A 20145-nucleotide genomic window follows, 5' to 3' on the forward strand; every position below is an offset into this window, starting at 1 on the left:
TTTTTTTTTTTCATGTATTTCCCATAACTGTGTTCTATGTTTACACGCGTGTTTGTAGAGTTCATCAGCTTCTGGACCGAGACTGAAAACATTCGAGCGTTCCGCCCAGCGTGAATCCATTTGACTGACATAAATAGTAAAGGATCGCCATCTGGTGTAGATCACTATTCATGTGTAGCTGCATCCAGAGGAGAAAGCTAAATGTTCGGAGGCAGAGCCAGAAAATTGAACATATCCCTGATTAAAACTTTAATTAGGGGAATAAAAAAAAAATAATTAAAAAATAAAATTGGCGTACCTCTGGAATAGTCTCCTGACCAACAAACTGAAGACACGGTTTGGTTTAAAAGGATCAGCATACAGTTATCGCCATCTGCTGCCTATGGCTGGGAAGGCCTTTGGATGACAGAGTGAGCACTGCGAGAAGCTAAATGCCACACCTCTTATTGACAGCTGGGAGCGTTTGCTCTTACTGAATGCTAATTAACTGAATGTTGAGCTTATTGCGCTTCACTTTTCATCTAGGAATAACTGTATTTTGTACATTTTATTACACTGAGTGGACATCAGTGCTCAATTTATTTTCAAATCAATCAAATCAGACAAGCCTGAACATAAGTCGGACCATACGGAAGACATTTAAAAGTAAGATTCAGATCAACATGTTTATGAAATCATATACTTTGTGGCTTAATATTTCTTGGTCTGTTTTTTGCCCTTCTTTTGCTTTTCTTTTGTTTTTTTATTGTTTTCTAACTCTTGCCCAGGATCTAAAAGAACTCCCTATAAAATCTGTAATACCATCAGCGCAATGAAACATGGCGGTGGCAGCATCGTTCTGTGGGGTTTTCTCTCTTTAAAAGTAACAGTAAAGCAGGTAGAAGACGGGTGACGCTGAAGATATAAACACATTTAACTTAAATATTTTGTAGAGCTACATTTTTAGTTCCAGTAGAGTTTTATGCCTAGAAATTGCCTCATTTACTGATTTCCCTAACTATTTTTTCCTCGTTTGTAGTTTTGCTCCTCCCCTCCGCCCCCTTTTTTTTCTTTCATTTCTTTGTTTTCATTTTTGGCGAGACAACCGGAAAACATATTCATTCTAATGTTGCGGTAATAGTTGGTGAAATTATGGAAGATCAAGCAACAAATGTTTTAAAAAGATGTTGTAAAAATAAAAGGCTCAGTATGGGAGAAACGAAAAGAACAGGAGTGAGAAATAATAATGGATGCCTTAAAACTAAGCAGGGTCATTTTAATCCATCATACTGATATCAAGTGTTTGGTTGTTTTCGTAAACGAGCGCTCTTAAGAATTTAGTAAAAACGCAAAATGATGAATTAAATTTAAAAAAAAAAAAGAACAATAACTGTTGGATTTTAACCACAAAAAAAGGCAAAATCTTTTAACCGCAACGGATTAAGCAAGCCTCACACCGACATTTTTTATTATGTTCCAGTCACGATACAACAAATACTGTCATTTTCACAAGAGTATAGTATATAGGGGCTATGAAAAAAATCTGACTGAAATCAATCAGAATTGATAAACAAAAGGCCCTAAATCTACAACATTTAAAACGTCTTGTACCACATGTATCATCAATTTAGCAGTGATCGGCTTTTAAAACCTTTTGTAGCCTACAGCTTTAATAAAATACAGATTTGTTGTTTTTTTTTTTTCCTTCACTGACAGAGATTATTATGCCAGTATATGCTACACAAAACCATGTCATGTACAGATTCCTAAATATCTTTAGTTACTAACAGTTGAGGCTACTCAACAGAAGACATGTCGCTCTTTAAAATACTACTGACTGTTTTAATCTTATGCTTTATTTCTGTTTTTTTATTTGTTTGTTTGTTTGTTTTGTACAGTCACTATCACAAATGTCCAGCAGTATATACATTATGAACATAAATACAGTGATTCTGACTCAACAGTGTGTAGATAGATAGATAGTTGGATAGATAGATAGATAGATAGATAGATAGATAGATAGATAGATAGATAGATAGATAGATAGATAGATAGATAGATAGATAGATAGATTTGTTCTAACTGTGAGGATAAAAACTGTAGTAACCAATGTCCTTTGTACAGTTCTTCTCGCACTCTCTCGGTGCCAGCAGCTCGGATTTTAACGGGGACACTGTCTCTGAGACCGGGGTGGCAGAGGGGGAGATCCGTCTTCTTTTGGCTTGTTCAAAGATCCCAGAATCGCTGGAATCAATCGACTTTATCGACGACGGCGTCTCTATCCAGCTGGACTCTGATGTGATGTCTTTGGGTTTGGTCTCTTCCGAGCCACCGATCGGTGACCTCTCGGTCGCGATGGAGTCTCCTTCCTCCGACAGGTAGTTGGTGCCCGCCCTGCCTCCAAGGGAGTTGGTCGGCCAGCAGGAAAAGACCGAGCTGGATTTACTGTTTACGCCGCAGTACTGTGGTGGCGTGCGTCCTCCCCAGCCAGACGGGTCTGCGTAATAGCCAAGAGGCCGATTGGAGCAGCCCGCTGTCGGCAGGGGGAGAGCCTTTACTCCGGCCGCTGCGTAGGACAGCAAGGTGGCCGCGTTACCGGCGAAATCGGCGGCGTCGTATGCCGAGGCGGCAAAGTCCAGTCGGTTGTTGGCAGGGGTGACAAACCAACGCTGCGGGGGGGTGGCAACAGTGGGCTCCTCGCTTTGCTGCGGGGACAGCAAGCTGTTGCCGAGTGGGACGCTGCGCTCCGTGCCAGGACCAGTCCCCACGCCAGGGTGAAAGCGAGATTTGGCATAAGTGCTGACAAATTGGTCCTGCAGGAAGGAGCTGGGCATGGCGTATCTCGCACCCGGCACGATCTGTGAGCGCGGAGAGTCACCCGGTGATGGAGTTAGGCGGTCAATGTCGCAGCCTGTGTATACACTGAAAAAGATGGAGAGAAAAACAGAAACAATTCAGAGCTAAGCAGTGCGTAATGGTGGATCCTCAAAAAAAAAGAAAAAAAAAGAAAAGAAAATTGTGAAAACGGACATCCCGTGAGTTGGACCAGTTATATTTAAATCTCAGAAGATCTAATTGTCATTTCCAATTGTCATTGAAATTATCTTTCATAATACAAAAATACATACATTCTGATACACATACTGACTTCTCGAGAAGAAACAGAAGTTATTCTAGAAATAAATTATTTCAGTTTTAATTCCCATAATAACGGAAAACCAAATGAACTCAAAAGAAGAAGCAAAGTTCCTCATAAATTATACAATTTTTGAACATGGCAATTTATTTGTTTTTATTTTTTTTTCCCATTGGACCAAGCTACTCTATTGTTATTCTTGTAAATGTCATAAAAATAGATTTGGAATGATGGAAACCGTGTTTTTAAATTGCATTTGTCTGGAGAAGGGATAAATAAAGATTTATGAAACCTTTTTTAAAACATAGCATAATGAATATTTCAATTTAAAACGAAAAACAAATTATTAAAATGAATCATCTTACGTGTCATAATTGTCCCGAAATCCTTTGGCAAACGGATTGTGGTCGATTTTCAGTTGCGTAATCTGCAGGAAGAAAAAAATGCATACATTATTAATTCCAATAAAAAAGAATAAAATACAATAAAAACAGAAAATTTAAGGATGAAGACTTAAATGGTATTATAAGACAATAGCACAATAAAACGAAAAACACAACAGGGAACTGAGCTAGTTGGAACTAATTATTTACAAATTTAAAGTGAACAAAAATTCACCTTGATTTATTTTTTTTCCCGTGTTAATATTTGCATTTTTGTTTGTTTTCTCCGAAACGATATTTTTTAAAAAAAAGTAAATAAGATGTGCAACAGCAGAATTTGAATCTCGTCTCAAACAGAAAAGTGTCCGTACGTCAGTGTTCTGGTAAGCGGTGACGGCGATGAACTGCGTCTCCGTGAAGGTGAACGTCTGGACTCTTCCCGGCTGGCTGGTGTCCTCTGTCCCGTCTTCGTTCACTTCCACCACATGGAGCCTGGGCTGGTACTTGTGGAGCGACTGGAGGACCACCATCTGGAGGTTTCGATGGAAGAAATTCACTTTCAGAGTTTAGAGAGACGGCTGAAGCATCACGCTGCTGTTTTCAAATGTGTTATCATACACTGAGCTAGCTCACCTGTGCGAATAATGACGCAAGCTGACAGGAAAGATGAATTGGAAATAAAATAAATAAATAAATAAATAACTGCGGGTGTTTACCTGGCCTGTGTTGTTGGAGGCACCTTTGTTGTTGGTGAGCTTTAGCTTTCCAAACGAGATTTCCTGACGCATCCAGTGCGCGCCGGTGTTTGGTGAATCCGGGTGCATGTAAACTCTGTTTCCTTAAAAAATGTGCGAATAAATAAACAAAAAGATATATAAAATAAAGCAATATTATTTAAAAACTATAACAATTGTAAATAAATAAATAAATAAATAAAAGGTACACAATTAACGACAAAATGTAATATTAAATTTGGTGGGTAATGCTATTGGTTATGATTATATTAATAAAACGGATGATAACAATAAGGATGAGGCTACCTATAACGTTTGTGTCAGCTTTCCCACACGGCACCCACTTTCCTCCTTGGAATCGCCAGTGATTCGGATCAGCGAGTATTACATCCACAAATATATTGTAGTGAGCGGTTGGGTCGAGGCCAGAAATGTTGAAGCTTAAAAAGGGAAACATTCGTCTGCAGAGGAAAAAAAAAAAACTAAAATTAAAATAAAATATTTTAAGATTTTTTTATATACATATAAAAAACTAACAGTTTTGATTTCTTTTTTTTTTTTGTCAATTTTACTAAGTCCAAACAATTTTATTTATTTTCTATGTTTTATTATCATTCTTACGATTACTATTTATGTGGAGGGGCTAAGCAAACTTCTTTTAGAGAATCGACAAAATCCTTTTTTTTTTTTTCTTTTTTCTTTTTCTAAAGCATCCTCACCAACTTACCGTCCCTGTTTTGTTATGATCATCTCTGTCTGGTGCCTGTGAAACTTCAGCCACAGGGCCCTGTTGCACAGATACACCTGCGCCTTCCCCGGTACCAGTCCCGCCTGCGCCGAAGAGAACTGGTAAAAAGCTCCCCCTTGGTACGTGTGTCCATACTGTTGCGCGTAAGGGTAGCCCGCCGTCGGGTAGCCTTGCGGAGACGTGTTGGTTAAAAGGCTGTTGTACGCTCCGTTAGTTATGACCGGATGATGGGCCATATAGCGGCTGGGACTCCCGATGGAGAAAGCGGGGTGCGCCGGTCCATGCTGGCTCGGGTACGGAAACATGGCAGTGGGAGCGGCGGAGACTGACGGCGGCTGGGCGGACGGAGAAAAGATGCACCTTTCTCCTGCAGATCCATCGAAATTATGACGGATGTCAGAGACTCCGTGGAGATCAGGAGAGAGTTTGCCCCTCTGGACGTCCCCCGACGCGTCCTTGGAGTCGGGGAAATTGTCTGCCTCTGACTGATTCGTCATCTCCCTGGAGTTTTTTTTCAGAGGTGAACTTCTCTCCAGGTTGTCACTTGAAGATATAATAGGATGGTCCTGCAACGAGAGCTCCTCTGATCCATTGGAGCTCGCAAAGCCACTGCCCACATTCATAAATTTCTTTGAGATTTCACTCGTCAGCGAGATGCAATTCTCCACTTGCATAGCTCTATTAGCTCATCCTATATCCCAGGCTTTTTGCACACGCCTCTCCTAATCTAACATGACTTGGAGTAAGGAAGGCGGCAAATTAGCCAATTGACACCATCCTGCAATCAGGATGGATCTTCTCTCCATCACTCTGCGCTCTCTCCTAATGAAACAACCGCTGCTATTGGTTAACTCAGGACTGTAATTTAATTAGACAGCTCTTAATTAGGAGCGCTGTGAACAAAGTGATTTGTTTGTAGTGTGACACGGGCCTATATGTGATTAAAACATATAAGGACGCCGACTGTTTCTAGAAAGGCATATAAAAGATCATAATTATTAAAGCTATTTTTCCCTGTCTCTCGGCTACGCTATTTACCTTTACTCTGCGTTATTTACCTATTTATGCACCGTGAGTGCCAAAGTATGTCTGTCGAAGCAAACCGGGATTTATTATTAACATGCCAAAAATGACAGTCCATGACAGGCAGCCTTAAAATGCTTGTGATATGGCGTGAAATCACTGCGTCCCACTGAAGATGTGTTTATGAGTCCCAGCGCTGGTAAATATTTTATACTCACTGAAAGTTAGGAAGCTGGGGCACTGATAAGAGGCGAGAGCAGGCAGCAGCTCAGCGGAGGAGCTGAAAAACACCAAAATATGCTCTCCATTAAGAGTCATTGTGCAACAATTTAGTTAATTTGGCCACTGCTTTGTCGGGAGAGGTAATTGGAAGAATTGTAATTAGAGGCTCGTGTGTGTGTGTGTGTGTGTGTGTGTGTGTGTGTGTGTGTGCGTGTGTGTGGGTGTGTGTGTGTGTGCGTGTGTGTGTGTGTGTAGGTGTGTGTCTGTGTGTGTGTGTGTGTGTGGAGGGGGGGCACACGTTTTTCATGAAATATATTTCAAATAACGGACGAAATGAAATGTTCTTAAAATTGGTAATTAAAAACTAAATCATTTAATCTAACAATCTGCAGAGGAAATAATTAGTTTCCCCTGCAGATTAAATCTAAATGAATCAGATTCGATTGAGAAGATGGAACAAGTTGCAGAGAAAGCAGCTGCAGGTGGACACCTTCCTGTTTTCTTCAATAAGCTGGCTCATAATTCTGTGTGATTTAACTGTAAATTCTAAAATTATTCATTTCAAATCTGGAATCTTTTGACAAAGGACTTGATTTAGCAGTTCTATTGAGGTTTTCGATCACTTTTTTTTTTTTTTTTTTTTACAGCGATGTAATTCAAATGCTTTCCCTTCATTAGCAGTGCATACAAGACCCGCCTGAGGCACAAGCGAAATATATGGCTGCTGAGGGCCCCTGGTTGGCTATTTCTTTCGTGCTTTATTTTCTTGTAGTGAATTGTTGTTCTACAAAGCAAAGAGTTTTTAAAGTTTCTATAGTTAAATATTTATAAACCCAGAGCACCGAGAGTTGCTTTAATTTGTTTATTTAATGACACGTTGCGTTTTGAGCCTTCTTTAAGTTGTCAGACAGATTCTTTAAAGCCGCAGTCAGACACCTTCATTGACAAGTTAACCAATCATGTGAGGAGTAAGTTGGAAGTAAATGCTCAAACGATTTATTTCAAAACTGGACTCAAACAGAAAGTGCTTAGTGGAACTTTTCTTTTTTTCTTATAGTTTTTGATTACAGAATTTTACAGAGATCTTGTTCAGATTAATTGCTTTTTGATTTAAACATGTACAACGTGTGACGGTTTATGGTCCATGGCTGGCCTGGATCTGGTTGGTAGGTAGGAAACATATATTGTGCTTTTACAAGAATTAAACCAGTGTTGTGTTGTTTTTGTTTGTTTGTTTTCTTAATAAAAGTTTTTCAGCGTATTAATTATTTGTATAAGTATAAAGAAAACTTATGTTGTTTTGATTTGATTTTGTCTCTTTAGATGACCATCGTGTGACTTTGAAATAGACGGCGTGACAAACATAACTTCCAACATACTCAACAACAGGGAGCTTTATCTGCATGCCTCCACCTTTTCCACACTCCATTGCTTTTGTCCGCCTGTGATATTTGCATCCTCTCCTTCCTCCATGGCATGTGCATCTCTTCTCTGTGTGCACCTTCTCCCCAGTCCCTTTGCATATGTCCCACTACATTTAGTGCAGAAAGTTTGCACTCTTTACAATTTGCAACTTCTCTCTGCTCTATTTATGATTGTCTCACAATGTACATCTTTTCTCCTCTTAATTTGAGTTTGTCCTCCATTGGTGGCTGCACCTTGCCTCTCACTCATTTTCCTCACTTTGCTGTTTGTACCTTCTGCCAACTTCATTTGCGTTTTTTTTTATTGCCCGATAGTTTGCTCATTCTACCTACTCATTCTGCATTTTTGTCCTCATGCTTTGTGCTACTTCTTTTCATTCCATTTCTGCCTTTCACCCCAGGTTGTGTGCATCTTCTCTCTGCCACATTTGAATTCATTCCCCTGCCTTGTAAGTAATTCTCTCCACTGCATTTATTTTCATTCCCCTAATCCCCGTGTTTGCTTACAATATCGCTGCATATCCATGTCTTTTGGAATGTGACAGTAAAACACTCCATGCTGATCAGAGTTTACTAAAGCTCTTTTACAGGACATAAAAAGAAATGGTAAGACACGGAGTTTGATTACTTAAGCTAACATTGCTCTTTTGCTTGCTAAGTAATTAGGGCATGCTAGAGGTATGCTGACCAAAGAATTGGTGGGAAAGTTAACATAGACAGAATTAATGTGGAGTTATATTCTGAGAATAGTGGATCCCTGGTATTTGCAGGAGTGAGGGACCACAACCACTCACAAATAGCTAAAATCCACAAAAGCTTCCTTATTTCCTTTCTTGGGGGTACAGTCAATCAGTGGCAAAGAGATTACACATACCTGGACTGGCTGATTTGCAAATGGCCAGCCAGTAACATTTCAGGTTCCATTGCTCCTCTCAAGCTGCACTTTCTTTTGAATAGTTTAGATATCCCATACATAAAAAAAACATAAATAGGCAATTTTACTGCAAATAATCTACAGTTAAGTTCCACAGAAAAAAAATCTGCAAATACTGAACAATGGACAAGAAGGTGTCGACTGTATAGATCTTAATATCCAATTGATAAAATTAGACATTATTATACTGCTGTCATTTTTAATATGATCATTTCTAAGGATTTGTGCTATTTTTATATTAACATAAAAAAATGACTTGTCACTCAAACTGCTAGTCACTTTAACCCATTTTTTTGGTGTAAAATCTAACGCAGTAGTGGGGTCAAATCCATAATCTAAACCTGTTTGGTCAACCCTCAGACTGGACATGCAAAATAACCCAATTTGGTTCATTTATTTATACCCCAGAAAGTTTATAGAATGTTTTAGAATGTAGGTAAAAGTTATTCTATAACTTTTGGTTAAGCTGCTCTGCAGTATGATTGGCCAATCACTGTGCACAAGATATTCTAAACCATCTGAGGAAAAAGGAACACAAGTAAAGATCTATTTCACTGTGGTACTGCCCACCATGTTATATCTTTAATGAACAGCCATGAATTTCTAAAGCTAACAAGAGGGGTCATTACAGAAGGGCTACTGGGTCCAGCAATCTATTTCTGAGAAACATGCAAGCACAGGCTTGTCTGTGCCTAAGGAAAAGAGGCCACTCTCTGCTTTGCTCATTACAGGATTATGGTTCACTTCCATTGCTGGTCTTTAATAAGCAAAGTGAGCTTGTTTTTTTTTTTTTTTTTTTTTTTTTTTTGGGGTGTTATTTTTTTTTCTCTCTCTCTCTCTTTTTCTCTGTCTCTCTGTCTCCCACGAACCAATTGTTGACTCAACCATGCAGCAACATCATGCGTCTCCCCAGGTACCGGTGCCGTTGTTTATCAGACTAAGTCTTCCCTTTATTACCTCAGCTACAACCAGTGGACATAATCAAAGAGGAGGAGGCTCATTTGTTATGCTTGTGGCCAGCTTTGTCCTTGGGGAGATGTAGAGCAGTGCAGGTTAGGATGGCTGCCTCCTGTCTCTGCAAAAGAGCCTTATTTGACCAGCTGAGCATAATGCAGTGACTCACCATGAACAGAATCTATAGCTATTTATATTTTAAAAAAATATATAAGATCTTAATGCTAATATGTGCATACATGCATATATTTACATGTCTACATGCAGGCCTGTTATGCAGTGCTGTGGAAAACTATTTGTCACCTTACAGATTTTTTTCTGCTTTTGCTTTATTTGTCACACCTAACCATCTAAATGATTAGTTTGATCATTCAGACGATCAAACTAATTTAAATATCAGACAATGATGATCTAAGTAAATACAAAAAAAATACTAATGATTAAATAATGATCTGTTGGCGCTGACAACTGTCATGGAGTTTTTGAGATTACAGAGAAAGATGAAAGTGCAACTCTTTTACATCATTATGAGGGAATTTATTTAATTTTATTGTTTAATTAAGTCACATTTGACTGGTGTTTAGGGCCATAAACACTATGGCATCTTAATGAAATTCATGTGGTTTGACTAGAGAACTTCAGAATCTGAATTTTAGGGTGCTTTTTTTTTAGCTACCTAAAGGTGGGCACACTTCACGTATCTGTACCCTCTGTCCGCCACACGTTTTTCAGCTGGTACAATTGTTTAATCCGTTTTTAACATGCTGTGAAATATAAACACAAAACTTTGGACAGCTTTTTCCAAATAAAAACTGAGTGTTTTGAATAACTCTATTGGATGTGTGGATGTCCTGGAGTGGGAAGCATTTAAAACTTTCACACCTTCCAGAAAGTTGGATCTTTGTCTTATCAGTTTGGGCAAAACCAAAAGTCCTAGGGATTGTCAAGATAGTTTTTGGCAAATGCAAGACAGACCTCCATCTTTCTCCAGGCTCTTCTTGTTGTTGAATCACAAACACTGACCTTAACTAAGACCAGTGAGGCCCGCTGTTGTAACTGTTGTTCCCAGTTGGCACTGCAACTGGGACCAACAGTTGATCCAATTTATTCAGCTTAGGGCATAATGTTTTGGTTTTATTATGCATTTAGCCTACTTCATGTTGCCAGACAGGTCTTTTTAAATGGTTTCTTGATTGTGTAGACATTATTTCCCTGATTTCTTTGGCTACAATTTTTGTGGTAACTCAAATTTGCTACCTATTTGCTGCATTCATGTAAGTAAGTGACCCCAGAGTGTTGGTGCCTGGAGAAGACCAAAAGAAAGAAATCACCTCTTGAGAGGTGCGTAAGAAGAGATGTACTGAACCCCTTCTAGCCAACCCCACCACTGTCTCACTTATTTGTTCTGTCTGTAATATTGTTTTTGGCTGAATTAAAGCTACTTTGTATTTTACTTTGATAACAACATATATGTGTGTACTTTTTTGAGACAGATATAACACTTGTATATAAATAATATTTCGAGGAGGTGCACAATAATAGTTTCACTAAGTGGTAGTACAGATCCGCCAGAAAACATAGTTAATCAAATGACCATTGTCCAGTATTAAAATCCGTCAAATGATCTGGAATATTTGAGTGATAGAAAAACAAATACAGAAGAAAACTTTAACAAGCTAAATACTCTTTTCACAGAACTGAATTGTGATGAGCTCAGAAAAGCAAGAGTCCTCTCTAAAATGCATTATTATAAAAAAATACATATTTTCCATCAAACCTTTGCAGATTAACAGTGTTAATTTCATGAAAAAAAAAACAATGTTGGTTTTTTTCATCATCATATCATTGTTTTTTTTTTTTTTATTGTTGTGCCAAAGGAATCTGTACGCCACCTGGGTCTAATCCAATCAATGTGAATGACAAGGAGAGAACAAGCCTGAAAGTGAGCACCAGCTTAGGGACTTTACCTAATGCCCAGCACTGTCACTTCAATGATATGATCACAGCACACAAAATGACAACAAAATTATAGCCAGCAAGGATATTGGGACATAGTGTGCTCCTCCAGTCAGGTGAAATTGCTTTTTGTGACTATGAAATGGCGTGTCTCTTGTCGGATGGGTAAACATTTCCTTGTCAGGCCAGTAATAAGGAATGAGGCTCAGTGGGCTGAACTAAGAGGGGAGAGCCAAGGTTATTTGGGATTCATGACAGGTAGTGGCTTATATTACAGTAGCTCTAAAAATTTCATGGGAACGCATTTAAGATGGCTTTTGAGTTATTTATATGCTGTTTGCTAGATGTCACATTGGAATTTCCATCAATAAATCAAAGTCAAGGTTCTTTTTATTATCATTGTTTGCTCTGACTGATAAAAAGAGAAAACAAAATCAACAAAAGTGACACATAACTTATGTCTTTAATTAACCTGCATTGCTAATCTGATTCAATAGGGTGGTGCTTTGTGCTATGCTAGCATAACTACATTCCCCTGTGACTTGCTGCCATCAGTGGTCCTCTCTGTCAGAGGGAATCAGGGCGCTTTCTGACAGAGAAGACAGCTGGAGGCCTGCTAAGGGGCGGAGTGGACAGTTGTGGCTTTTAAACCCTTATTAGCCGTCCTCCCTGGACACGGAGACACGCGTCTACGCAGAAGTGCACTCCTACACCTGCTCATTATTGATGTCCTTTAAGGGTGGCCCAGTCAGACCAGACTCGAGTGTGATTCTTTACCACAAAGCTCACAGCAAATTAACCTCGGGACAGGTGATCATGATGTTCGCTGGAAATGAGAGTGACAGGTATCATGTGCTAATATCATACCAGAACTGCACTGTGTGGGGGGTTTCAATCTGTACAAAATGGTTGTAAGTTGTTTTTTTTTTGTTTGTTTGTTTTGTTTTGTTTAGGTTTTTTAATCAAGCACAAAAAGGTATAAATTCAAACATTTGACATATCCAGCAGACGAAAGCTAACTACTTATTGTTTTTCAGCAAATGGTAAACAAATAAGACATATAGTGTTTTTGCAGGTGTAGTAGTATATTTTAAAAAAAATAAATTTGAGTTAAGTATTCATCTAATGTGTGCGCAATAACTGTGAATGCAACTTGTAAACGAACAAAGCAGCTTCATAATGACTGGATTCATTGATGTTGTGATTTGGTGGATTGATAGATTGTTTAATCACAGGCCAGTATGTGCAAAGTGGTGCTCTGTTCTAGAAGGAGGAGGTGTGTCAATAAGCAGGTAATTAACCGGATGGGGGTTTACTTTCCATAGCACTGACTGCAGGCAATGTTCTGTGAATATGTGAAGTTTGTTTCTCTTCTAGATTTTTTTAAAAAAAGAAGTTAATTTCTAAATCTATGCATACTTTTGAGCTTTCCATTATAGTTGTTATCATCCCCATTTTAAAAATTTCAACAAAAACAAGTTGATCATGAAATCACGTGGCCTAGTAAAGTCAAGTTTCAATCTTGTTTTGGTGTTGACAATTAAGCTGCTAAGCAAACCTACCAGACATTTGCCATTTTTTTAGCTTCCTAACCTGTATTTGTGAGCATTAGGACAGTTGTGATCCAACTTTAACCCATGACTGTTAAAACTATTTATTATGTAACAATGTGTATATATTTTTTTTCAATATTTCTCATAATTTACCCAAAAGAAAATTACAAAGTGTGCAGGTTATATTACACATCATGAAACATCAGTGACACATTAGATAACCATTTAATCTATAGATCATAGCTGTCATGTTTCTATATAATGTAATCAGATCAGTCAGCCATTAGACTAATTTGACATATAAAACTAAATAGTTTGACAAAATTAGCAATCATATAATATGATTTTATAAATCATATTATTTTTATCATGATAAGAAGTACGCGATTCCATCATAAATGTATTAACATTTAGTTTCACAATATCTCACACCAATTCTACAAAAGAAAGTGCATATATGTTTATTTTTCATCCAAATTCTATTTACTCAATCACACATCCCCAACCCTGTTGTCTGTTCACATTGTGTGATTATGACGGCTGGACAATAAATTTGATCCTTTGGAAATGTGAACTCATTTACGCTGGTGAATCAACCAAGAATTATAGCCGCAGTTCTCAAAAAGCTAGAATAATTTGAATTAGGAGGTTGTGAGATGAAATTCATGCATAATTATAAATGTGTGAATGCTGCCTCATCCCAGTTCCGTGACAAAATAGCACTTGTGAAATATTTTCATCCTCTGGGTACCAAAGTCCCTGAGAGTAATGCTTGTAACCGCTTCACACTCACTGATGCGCATTATTTGGCCTAACAAATTGTGGGTAAATAATCTCTGGAAGCACAAAGTCTGCAGAAGGGCTAATGTTCCTACCATAACTTCTTTTATCACCTGCTCCTGATCCGTTATCAACTCTTTGGTTTGTTGCTGCTCTCTTTAAATTTTAAATAGCCTGTGTGACCCGGGGAGAGCGGTAGGGGTTTGTGACCATTTTGTTACTTCTGCTGCCATGCACCGTCAGTCGTCTGCGAGTGAGGAACATGGCCACTGTCCCCTCGGTAAGCCCACAGCATAAAAAATTCAGACGAACTCCACTTTTTAAGCCATTTCTGATGAAAAGCATGCAGAAATGAAACTGACTTATGCCAAATGAATATCATTGAATCGCTGTGATCGCGATGTTTGTGACTTTGAAATTATTTATTGAACATCAGTTCCATTTTAAGAGTGGCCAAGACCAAGTGTGCACTTGGTACTTTAAGGAAGCTCTGAGATGTTCTGAACCCAGTCAGCCTCAAGCTAACCATCAGAAGACTGTGCGTTAAGCTTTTTTTTTTTTTTCTTTAATATATAAGAGTATGCATTGCTGACACACTGCAATGGTTTCATCGTAAAGGATTTGTAAAGTATTGATTGTTAAATTATGGTTCCTCACTCTGTTTCCATTACAATTGATATGCAATTACAAAACTCAGACTAATGCTATATTTTTAAATTTTGTTTTCAAATACATCCCTGGTTTAAAGAATTTCTGCCAGAAAAAAAAAAAAAAGCTGATGTCATAGGAGGACTCGAAAGTACTTATGTTACTTGTGGTTTTAGGAAAGAAATAATTTGAGCTACATTCATCAGACTGAAAAGAAGAAGCATAATTATTTATCTGGATACTATCCTGTGACATCTAACTGTCCTGTCATCATATGTTACAAATAAAAGGGGATACCAATATTTGAATTTAAAAATATATATATTTAGTGGAAAAAAAAATGTTCTCCTCCCACTTCTTGCACCTCCAACATGCTGGTTAATACTCCACAATATTTAAAATTTACAACCATTCATCCAAAGTGTACCCCACTTGCTGCAAACATGGAGGGATAAGAAGTGATGGATGGATGGATGGATGGATGGATGGATGGATGGATGGATGGATGGATGGATGGATGGATGGATGGATGGATGGATGGATGGATGGATTATGCACATTATCCTAGAGCCAATCAGATTTTGCATTCTTTCTTAATTGATTTACAAATTGACTATAAAACTTATAGTAACATATTGCAAAGCACAGAAAAATGTGTATTTTGAAAGATTAAAATATTTCACAAAATTCAATAAAGTAGCTAAATTAATCAAATTTTCCAAATTCCTGTGCATCTCCTTTATCTTAAATGTTCTCTTTAAAAAAAAAAAAAAAAAAAGCTAACATAGTTATGAAACCTAAACGTGTTTTTTGTTCCTTTTGTTTGGGTTTTTTTTTCTCTCTTTTTCTTTTTTGCTTATGAAAATTCCTTTAAAATAACCAATCTCAACTGTAGCAGAGAAAATTACAGGTTCACGTAATTTGAAATAGTCCTTGGAAACACAATCGGTGTTAAGTATAAAAAGCAAACCAGTATTAAAAACATTTTAATTATAGCAGTATTAAACCAGCAGAAGTTGTTTAATCTTTTGTTTCTTATGCTGCCAAAATTTTCTAGGTAATTCATTTGTAGATTTGAAGTACAGCTATGCCACAGCAAGCCTATAATATTTCCCATCCTTATGAAAAGGCTTTATATTTACAGAAGAGTGGCATACTTCACAGCCAGCTTACTATACAATCCTGTTGGAAGTTTTTACAGTAATTCATTAGAACATACAAGAAGGAAATCAATGCTAATTAGTCAGTCACAGCTGTGTCTGGCAGTTTATGTTTGATTGGTGAGCTTGATGATGAATATTTAGTCCAAAAACAGCAAGACAGAAAACAGTTATCTGATTCAGTACCTAAGTATCTTAATTATAAATCTGTAACAAACAGGCCATCGACCTGCAATCGAAACAGTCCTTAAAATAAACAGCAAAACTGCACAGATCATTTGATGGAAACCAGAAAAAAATCTCAGTCTGAAGAGAAAAAAAAAATATTTGGGGGAGAATAGGAGCAAACAGGCGACAGTCGTGTTACAAGAATAATCTTCATTAAAATCACAGGCAACAACACCAGGCCAACACGCAGCTCATTGGGAATGCAGTGTGAAAAGAGAGGCCCACAGATTATCACTCTGCGTAACTCATGTTTAATTTATCCAGGAGCAATATTGTCAAGAGCCCTTCCATTCCAAAAAGAACTCGGATGCTGAGAAAAGCCGGTATTGGACTGAGGGGAAGCCCAAAAATAACACAAGTAAAATGTCGCAAAATGCAGGAAGCTCAGCACAGTTGAGAGTGAGCATTACAGGCATCTTGGCTATGTTTAGCACAGCTTCACAGCCAAGTAATATAGCTGCTTTAGGTTTATTAATATTTCAAAAGATGGCTTCTAAATGCGATAAAGGGTTCACACAACAACCAAACATAATCCACTGCAGTTAACCTTTGCTCAGACTTGGAAAAATACCACAAAAAATAAAACCCTGCACATCGACAACAGGCGATGTGCCTTTGAAATAAAGGCCAGAAAGCAAAATAGTCTTACAGTCGGCTATAAGAAGTAAACCTAAACCAATTTCTGTGTGCTCTGCTTTTTTTTTTTTTTCTTCCTCCTCCTCCACCTCCTCCTTCGCCTCCTCCTCCCCATGGCTGAGTGAAATGGAATTGCCTCTCACATTCAAAGACAGCTCTAGGAAGGTGATAATAGAGCTACTCCCTGCTGTCTACAGGCAGGAAATAGGAAAGTGGCATATGGGGCCAGGAACCAAATAGAGAGGAAATGTGACCAGGCAAGGGAAGGAACCAAAGGAAAGGTTAATGATCAGTTCTGAATTCTACGGGGAAGAGAACTATGTTCCAAGTTGAGAGGAAAAATAAATGTGTCGTGATGTACGTCGCCACCGCTCAAATCTATAAGGCTGCCACATAGATGGTTGAGAAAATCGTTTTGTTTCGTAGCTTTTTTTTTTTTTTTTTTTTCACTTTTTACTTTTTTAAAAATTTTATTTATAGAGGACCAAATAAAATGATCAATATTTATTTTTCTTTTATTTGAATTTTTGTCTCTGTTTTTAGAAACATTCACATTGATAAATAATGCATGTTATACAATAATTATAATCTATCAAGTAATGCGTATCATTTAAAATAATACATTTAAAATGCAATATTGTAAATAAATGATCATGTATCTTATGAGTCAATATATTTTATTCAAAATACTTTCTTTTATTGGAACAATTTAATTGTGGGATTGATCAAATATTATTGAAGGGAACTGAATTGAATTATTGTTCATAGAAGCTAAACTGTTTCACTTTGATTATGGGTTGAAAAATGGTGTCTGTAACTGTATCTTGCTGCCTCTGTAGTGCACAAACTGCTGACGTTTTTCTATCATCTACAAAGGAGATCCAGATGATCACTTGACTGCAACGAGATTAAAAACCTCTTATAAAAAAGGTATTTAAAAAAAAAAAAACGAAGTGAGAAACTCAGTTAATATACAGACGTAGGATTACAAATTTAACACCAGACATCAGAACAAAAATGAACAAACCTATGGGAAAAAAAACAACAAAAAACTCAAAAACATAAGACTGAACTCTCTTCTGCTGGAATTTACTTTACTTTTTCACCATTTCCACACCTTGACTGGAAGAGTTTCAGGCCTTTCATCACAAGGCAGGATTGCCACCTTTTATCCTGAGTTACATCTGCTGCGGGAGGAAAAAAAGGAAATTAAATTTAAAGCAATTTGCACATGCTTTGTGCTGCTGCAATGCTTCACTCTGAGCTGTCTGTTTAATTATCCCTGAGAATGGGTGATACCAAAAAAAAAAAAAAAAAGTTGAAAATGAATAAAATTAAGACGAAAATTGACTGAAGCTGTAGGTTTAAGTGGCAACTGTTAGGCAGCATGCAGAAATATTGCTGACATAGTTGCGCAGACGCGCGTTATGTCAAATTATGAAGACATATGCAAGTGCAGTGTTTGCATGATAGCAGATCAGATTCATTCTAACATATACAAAACACAGTAAACATCAGGGTCTAATACCCTGTTGGCACAGACTGCTGGATAAACAGCTGGGCATTAGGAACAAAGCAACATCACACAGACCAGGTTGTTCCAGATCTGACAGCTAGATCATTTGAAGCTGACGAGATAACACTTAAATGCAAAGGTGACATGACAGTGTCTTCAGAGCCAGATGGATCAATACTCAGCTTGGCTCATCAGGATCTGAGCAGTGGTTCGGCAGCCATGTTTGTGCGTCGCCGACTTGACAATAGGCTATCGCTGTCTGCCACAATGTCTGCTATGTTATCAATAAGCAGATTTCCTTTCTTATGTTGCAACTGAAATATTGATTCATTTAATCGGACAAATCGGGCACATTCCAGAAAATCCGGATTTTAGCATCCCCAGAATAATGGGGTCTGCGTGTGCTTGCTACAAAAAACGCCATCAACATTATTGTTTCGACAGTTTGAGTGATGATATGTATTGAAACAAAGCCTTCAACACTTTTTTTTTTTTAATTCCATGTCTGTGGCCTTTTATCTGTAAAAGACAAAACAATGAATATAGTGGAGAAATACAGAACTAATGTGTCTCATGCCCTCAGAAAAAAACCTAGAGACAAAACTATATATATATATTTAAAAAAAAACTAGTACAAAAGTGGGTTTGGGTTACCGTTTCATAAATAGTTGATCAGAAATACTTAAATACAGTAAAAACAAAAACAAGATAATTACACTTGTTACACACTATATAAAGACATGCATAATAATTTTGTCTAACTGCCAAAAATCAGGCTTATTTTTTTTTCTGTTTTAATTCAGAAAGAATTGCCAACATTACTTCTGTTTGCAATTTTTCAGAATGATAAATATAAATGTTTTTAAATTATGATCTGTTTTTTACATTCCTTAAATTTTAAACTTTGCATACAGTTCCTTAATATTTTTGTTAAATTGCCCTTAAACTACATGACTTGTGCCTGAGTCAGGTTTGTGGTCCACTTTGCTGACACACATTTTTATTCTGATGGCCACTTCTAACCACTGACCTTCTCAATGTCTATGGATCTCTTTGTACCAATGTTTTTGCTTCCAGCTTGTTGTCTAGAGACATTCCCTCAACACAGTAGCTCTGCATAATGACATTTCGTCAAGATGCCATCTATTTTGTTTTGTTCGCCAGACCTACCTGCCACCATTGCCCATTTTCTTACAAAACTGTTCATGGCCATTGTGCCAAAACATTTTAAATTCAGTTTCCTCAGACCATGGAGCATGTCTCCAAAATGATGGTCTTTGTCCCTGACTGCATTTGCAAACTCATCTGGATTTTCATGTTGCTTTTGGAGTAATGGCTTCTTCCTCATGAGCCATTCAGTGCTTGTACAGTGCTTGTCTCACTGTGAAGAATTATGATTTTCAGCCAAAACATCATCAAAAGGTCTTTTTCTTTTGTTTTTCCGCTTGATTCACACATTTTATACCACAACATGCCTACCTCTGGGACACAGCACCCGTCTTTTTCCTGAACAATATGATAGCTGGACATTGTCATACTGTTTACACGTGTATGGTTTTTTTTTTTTGTTTGTTTGTTTGTTTTTTTGTTTTTTTGAGGAACATGGCACTTCCAGTTATCTGGAAATTGCACCTGAAGAGGAACTATATTTGTGGAGGTTCACAGTTCTTGACTGATATCAGAAAGAGAACTGTATATTTCACACAAGGAAACTGTGTGTTTGAGTGTGATTGCTGTATAAAACACATGAATATAAGTGCGTCCATCACTTCATGTGCTGTGAGGTAACCTATTAGAAGCATAGAAATCAGGTCATCATCTAAGCTTTCCTAACTGACTGATAAAAGGAAATGTTTTCTCTAATTTAATGCCAGAAAGTGAAAAGCAAATGGTTGTGCCTTTTATTCCCGTATGTGCAAATATCTAGTTGAAAGAGTATCTTTTATGTTTTTTTAGTCCAACTTTGGAAAGTGCTTTTAATGGAGTGGACTTGTTGCATCTCAACAGACAGATATAATGAGCTAAACTTTGAACACCATACTTTTCAAGGTTTGAGTAAGATATGGTCTGAGCCACAAAGCAGATAAATTCCCTCTGCTTAACTAACTGGTACACATGGTTGTGAAACTAA

General features: G+C 37.6%; 1 protein-coding gene across 1 annotated transcript; it reads right to left on the reverse strand.

Moving 5' to 3' along the window:
• Positions 1–1667: 1667 nt before the first annotated feature.
• tbr1b (T-box brain transcription factor 1b) lies at positions 1668–5711 on the reverse strand. Its single transcript, XM_015050367.1, has 6 exons — positions 4960–5711; positions 4539–4693; positions 4215–4336; positions 3870–4028; positions 3481–3542; positions 1668–2901 (listed from the first exon to the last, which is right to left on the reverse strand). The coding sequence occupies exons 1-6, from the start codon at positions 5652–5654 to the stop codon at positions 2058–2060; spliced, it is 2037 nt and encodes a 678-aa protein (XP_014905853.1). The 5' UTR covers positions 5655–5711; the 3' UTR covers positions 1668–2057.
• Between the last annotated feature and the right edge of the window lie 14434 nt (positions 5712–20145).

The sequence above is a fragment of the Poecilia latipinna genome, unplaced genomic scaffold (genome assembly GCF_001443285.1).
Source record: "Poecilia latipinna isolate Pla-1442-1.1 unplaced genomic scaffold, P_latipinna-1.0 Scaffold988, whole genome shotgun sequence".
NCBI lineage: Eukaryota > Metazoa > Chordata > Actinopteri > Cyprinodontiformes > Poeciliidae > Poecilia > Poecilia latipinna.